Raw genomic sequence first — 6000 nt, 5'->3', positions numbered from 1 at the left:
TGCTTTCTTGATTACTTTCTTCGCCTCACTCAATTTCATCAGATATTCTTCCTTGTGTTCCTCTTTTTGGGATCCTTTATATTTCTTGAACACTTTTCTTTTTGCTTTTATTTAATCAGCCACCACCTTTGAGAACCAGATAGGTTTCTTATTTCTCTTGCTTTTGTTTACTTCTCTAACATATAGATTAGTTGCCTTTGTAATTGCTTCTTTTAGTTTGGTCCACTGTTGTTCCACCTCTCTCATATTCTCCTAGTTTTCTAGTTCTACCTCCAGGTACTTCCCATTTCAACAAAGTCCATATTTTTGAAGTTCAAAACTTGGGTCTTTGTGTGACTTCTCCGTATCCTATTTGCATATCAAACCATACCGTTTGATGATTACTGGTGCTGAGGTGGGCCCCCACCTGGACATTAGAGACACTATTCCCATTACTGAATGAGGGCTGTAGGCCTCACCAAAAAGAAACCACTCTGAGCTCCTCTCTCCTCAAAACTCCAACTCAAATGCCACTCCTGTTCTAATCCTTGTCCCTAGCTATAGGCAGGGTCCACTCACTCAAGCTGTCTCTAGAGATGGAGCTGAAAAGTGGTATTCCCTCTAGCTGGTGAACATCTATAGGGATCTATTGACATCTAATGACCAACCTGTAATGGTGCCACATCCTCCCCTCCCCCAAAACAAAATTTGTAGAATGCGGACATATGTACCCTCTCTTACCACTTGGGGTGCGCTAACCCAAGGGCCTTTGTCCAGAATAGATCTGAGACATAGGGTCTTATGGCAACACACTTAACTCATAATCACAATACATTACAACTGGAACCATAATCTCCCAGGGTTCTCCAGGGGAGAGAACTCCACTCATGGGTCATCTCCCACTCACTTCATGACACTTCCAATACATTTACCTTCAGTGAGTTTCCTGGGGGAAAACTAAAAAGTACCAGGCATACAAGCCTCTTCCACTCAAAACAGGAGTGGGGAACAATGGGACTTAGTGTCCCTTCCACCTACATGGATATGAGCCTCACCCAGAATTAAGGAGGGCTGAGTCCCATGTAGGGTGACACCCCACACCAGAAGCTGGGAACACTAGTTAGAAAATACCAAATACTCCAATAGTTATCGCAGTGGGGAATACCAATACTTTTAAAGCATTGAACCATTACATAGCAACACAAGCCTTTATATCAGAATAGACCTGCAGTGGGAAGGTCTCAGCAACTACAACCACAGCTCCACTTCTTCACACATATCCTGTGAAAGGAATATAACTCTTTACAAGGAACAAAGGCCACAGGGAAGAAATATGATAGCTGTTGATTCAAACTGCAAAGGAAAAATGTTAGTGCTAGATCATGGAATCATATTGGATGGATTACAACCTAAAGGAGAAATAAATAGTTAAGATATTGTCATTGCAAAATTAAACCAGGAACACCCATGTTTATATGGTTTTATAGTTTTGCTATTTTTTGTTTGGCATTTGCATTTTTTTTTTTCAAAATTTACTTTTACTCAAAGTCTCATCATACTTAATGCAGCGTCACAGGAACCTCCCAAGACCTGGAAGAAAAAAACCCCATACAGGCATATAGATCAAACCAGAGTAGTTTCTCAATTAATGCTATTCTTTCTTAATTTCTTTTTTTTTTTGTAACTGATTAACTAATACAAGAAGAAACTTCAGTTCGGCTCATTACAGTGATGTTGTCAGATGTTGACAGTGCTCCAACAAAACTCTGCGTAAGTGCAGCAGCTGGTCTCTCTTTTTCATAAATAACATGCAGGAGAAGGAAGCCTGCATCCCAAATGACATTTAATACTAGGAGGATTTTCTCAAAGGACTAGTAATAATAAAGCCCAAGATCGTAGCTGTTCTTCTGAACCAGTGACAATCTCAAGATATCATTAAAGTGCAGCAGAAAGCTGGAAATGTGCCCAAGAATTGCTGAAATATTCTTGGTGCAGTTTCCATTCAAAATGGGCCCTTCTTGGACTGTCCTTAATGGCTACCCTATGGATGCTACAGGACACAGATGTGCTTTATTGGTCATGATCTCATAGTCACCACAGATGTGGATGTTGTCATATGGTTTTCCACTTAAACGACAGGTCTTGCCCATCAAGTTTTGTCCAAAGTACAAATAAAATGTAAAATGCTGTGCTTACAATGATCAGTATCACTGATCGGTAAAGCTGCAGTGAGAGTTTCAGTTCCTGCTAAGTCCCTAGCTCTTCTGCAGACTTCAGAGAATTCATTGAATAGGCCCTGACCAGACTCACCTGAAGCTGATAAACTTATATTTGTATGATATTGGCAGTGCTTTTTTTCTGGAAAAATAGTGCCAGTACATGCAGAGCACTCCTTGGGATGAGAAGGGGCAATCACCCAGGGCCTCACCCCCTGCCACAAAGCCTATAAAATGATATTACACCCAATCCTAGAATACCAATACACATCCTATTTGGAAAACAGAAGAAGCCAAAATTACACACTAGCAGAATGCCTCACCTAGATCACACAGACAGAACACAGACAAAGCCTCACTAAATACAGACTAAGTGACCACAAATTATAAATAGAAATACGCCGACAAAAACTAAACTGGAAACCCCCAAGAAGCCAGATTCTGCATATAGTGCAAAGCTAGAGAAATAAAAACAGAAAAGCATTTCCTTCTGTACCATGCAAAATACGAAGATATCAGAGATGATACATATTCACATTCCCAAAGCCGACATATTTGAATCACTAAACCAAAAGGAAAAGGCTTTTTTTCCCTACCAGTATTGTCTGGACATTTTGAATCCTAACATAACACCCCCATCTCACAACAATGAGGGATCAGCAGCTCCATCATAAGACCTCCCCCCTCACACACACACACACACACACACACCGAAGGACAGTGATGGAGATTTGGTGACCCCAGCATAAGACCTCACATACTTAAACACACACACACACACATACACACACACACACACACCCACACACACACCAAAGTACAATGATGGAGATTTGGTGACCCCAGCATAAGACCTCCCTCACATACTCAAACACACACTCACATACAAATAACGATGGAGGGCTTGGGGGTCCAAACTTAACACTTCTCACCCTCCTCATACTACTTTGCTCTCTCATTCTCCCCTCCCCTTTCCCTCTCTTTCTCTCCTTACTCCCTAGCAGGCAGCTGGATCCCCCTTTCTCTTTCCCTATGGGTTCAGCATCAATCCCCTTCTCTGTCTCACTTCCCTGCCCAGCCAGCAGTCTCTCTTTCCCAAGCTCCTTCTCTACCTAGAGGAGAGGAGAAAGGCCACTACATGGCAGTCTCTCTTTCCCAAGCTCCTTCTCTACCTAGAGGAGAGGAGAAAGGCCACAGGGCAATTCAAGTGGGTAAAGGAAAAGGTGCCAGTACTCAGGACTGACATCCGCCCCCCCCCCCCTCTCCCCCCCCTAAAAAAAGGCCCTGGATATTGAAATGAAAGTGCTCGGACTCTGGTTCTGGCTCTAGTATGCATTTTTATTTAATGGTGGAAAGGCCACTACATGGCACTGAAGACAAAGCAGAGAGCAGCAGCCGGAGCCCTTTATATGCTATTCAGTTAATATAAATTATAATTTAACAAGTCTGGATTAATATGTAAAAAATCCCGGGTTACCCATTATTCAGATAGATAGTAGGCAGTACTCATACATTTATCTAGAGTGTATATAAAGGCCCTGTTTATATAGCTTCATTTAAGAACTTTCCTTTTGCAGCAAAACAGAGATCTGATTATTGCTCGCTCCAAGTCATTGAGCCAGGGTTCAACTACTGAATAAACATCTGCAGAGGTTTTGCAGAGGACAGTTGCACGACAGACTGAGCAAGCCCTACAAAAATAAAAGAAGTCATCTGTACTACAATTATCCAACAGCTGACAGACATCAAAACAATGGCAAAGTCATCTGCCGGAGATAAAATCCGAGGTAGGAGGCAGCATTTTTGTTTTTCTACTTATTCTGGAATTTTGTCTAGTACCATTCTAGATTTCATTTGTACAGTGCTTTCCATTTATTAAAACAGCAAATAAAAGGAGGACATCAAAGTTGCCCCTTATTGGAAGAGTTGCCCCTTGTTAGTTTAGTCAAGGGTCTCAACAGATCCCACCCTTTCTAGTGAGGACAGTAAGGCAGTGTGACATTCCCCAATGGGAGGAATCATTGGTGTAACCCCTGAGTTGAACAGTGGTACTAGAGACCATATCCCAAACACAGTTTTGGGTGGTGAACTTCCCACAATGTTAAATTATTTAAATCTCCAGGAGTATGGGGGAAGACAACTTTCAAGGCTCTTAGCATTGCAACCACTGAAGTCCCAATATAAAGTCACCGCACTGATGAGCTTATCAGTCTCTATGCACAAATGACATCACAGAAAAACATGGATGGTTTCCAACAATACTTTTACTGGGCTATTGTGAAATGATGAAAATAATCTGTTTGGTTCACGTATCAATTTTGCAAGTATCTCTCAATAAATTTGTGCTTCTCAAAGTCGTGTTAAAGTTTAAGATGGTAAAGTCAATTTTCACTTATTTCCTTCCCCATGGGTTTAGGCACGGTTTTGAGCTTCCCTCCCACAGGGTTGATAAAAATAATTTATAATCCAATTTAGATCCGTGTCCAAATATAAGTCTCATATCTCCTGCCTCTCTATGTTGTATTCTCCTCTAAACTCAGAACTCATCAAAGTATCAGCTTCACACTGTTGTTACTCCTCTTCTTCAAAAATCTCCAGTAGTTGTTTATGGGCTCTGTAAGGGGGTCCTTCCAAACTCCTTTCTGCGCTTTCTCTTTCTTCTCCTATGGGTGACTGTAAGTCATCCCTCCTCTGGATACAGACCATCCTCAGGTTCCTTCACAGTGAAGGGACCTCTACCTTTAATGTTAGAGCAGCAAAGAAAATAACTTAACTGAATCCCTAGTTAATGAGTTATCAGAATGAAAATGAATCAGCATAATAATATAAAATGGATAGGGAGGGTAGAAAGACAATTCCACCAAAAATAAGAGGCTCCATGGAGTCATAAAAAGTTAAACAGAAAAATCAGGGGACAACCATGTCATGATGCCCCTGGGAGGGTAAAGAAAAATCCACAACATAATATGGTGGTCTGAGTATTTATATCAAAGGAATATAATACCTTCATTAGTGAATATTAATATTAATTGGGTTTTTTGTTATACAGTATAGATAGTCTTCCTACTATAGTTAGAACATAAGTATGGCACCCCTACTGGGTCTGGCTACTAGATTTCACTATCCTTATCTTTAAAACACACTTAGGTGTTGTGGTCCCGGGTCGGCCCCGGGAGCGCCTCCTACCTCGCCGGGCTTCCGGTCCCGCTCTGCCCTCCCCGGGCCTCTAGGCACTCTTGCCGCCGCTCCCCCGATGCTGCCGCACCTCGCCCGGGCCTGCATCCCCCTCTGCCGCCACGCTTCCGCTTCGACGGAGCAGCCGGCGTCTCGCCGCGGCTGGCTCCGCCCCCTAGGCGCACGCGCGCGTCCCGGCTCCTAATTTAAAGGGCCAAGCGCGGGGGAACTTGGTTCCTCCCTCGGGTGACGTCAGAAGCTGCAGGGCTACTTAAGCCCTGCAGTCCCTGCTCTCAGGGCCTTGCAACGAGGTTCCCAGGTATTCCTGTCTCCAGTTGCTGCGTTTCCGTGTCGTCTTGATCTCCGCTTGGCTTTTGACTTCGGACTGGCTTGTGGTAATCCTCTGGCTCCTGATCCTGGACTGGCTTACGGTGACTCTCTGGCTTTCGACCTCGGACTGGCTTACGGTGACTCTCTGGCTTTCGACCTCGGACTGGCTTACGGTGATCCCTTGGTTCCTGGCTCTGGACTGGCAAGCGACGATTCTCTGGTACACGACTCTGGCCTGGTGAGCAACGACCCTCTGGCGCTCGACTTTGGACTCCGTCTGACTCGGCCCCCGCGGGCCCTC

General features: G+C 43.7%; 1 protein-coding gene across 2 annotated transcripts in view; it reads left to right on the top strand.

The window, feature by feature from the left end:
• The first annotated feature begins 3749 nt into the window (after positions 1-3749).
• Positions 3750-6000, top strand: part of AADAT (aminoadipate aminotransferase) — a 146828-nt gene continuing 144577 nt past the window's right edge. For both annotated transcript variants that reach the window (XM_029575044.1, XM_029575215.1), the window contains exon 1: positions 3750-3982. In XM_029575044.1, the coding sequence (XP_029430904.1) occupies positions 3949-3982 (34 nt within the window). In that variant the 5' untranslated portion in view covers positions 3750-3948. The remainder of the gene's footprint in view (positions 3983-6000) is intronic.

This window comes from Rhinatrema bivittatum, chromosome 1 (assembly GCF_901001135.1).
Source record: "Rhinatrema bivittatum chromosome 1, aRhiBiv1.1, whole genome shotgun sequence".
NCBI lineage: Eukaryota > Metazoa > Chordata > Amphibia > Gymnophiona > Rhinatrematidae > Rhinatrema > Rhinatrema bivittatum.
The sequence above is the reverse complement of the archived record's forward strand: the minus strand, read 5'-3'. Positions and strand labels throughout refer to the sequence as shown.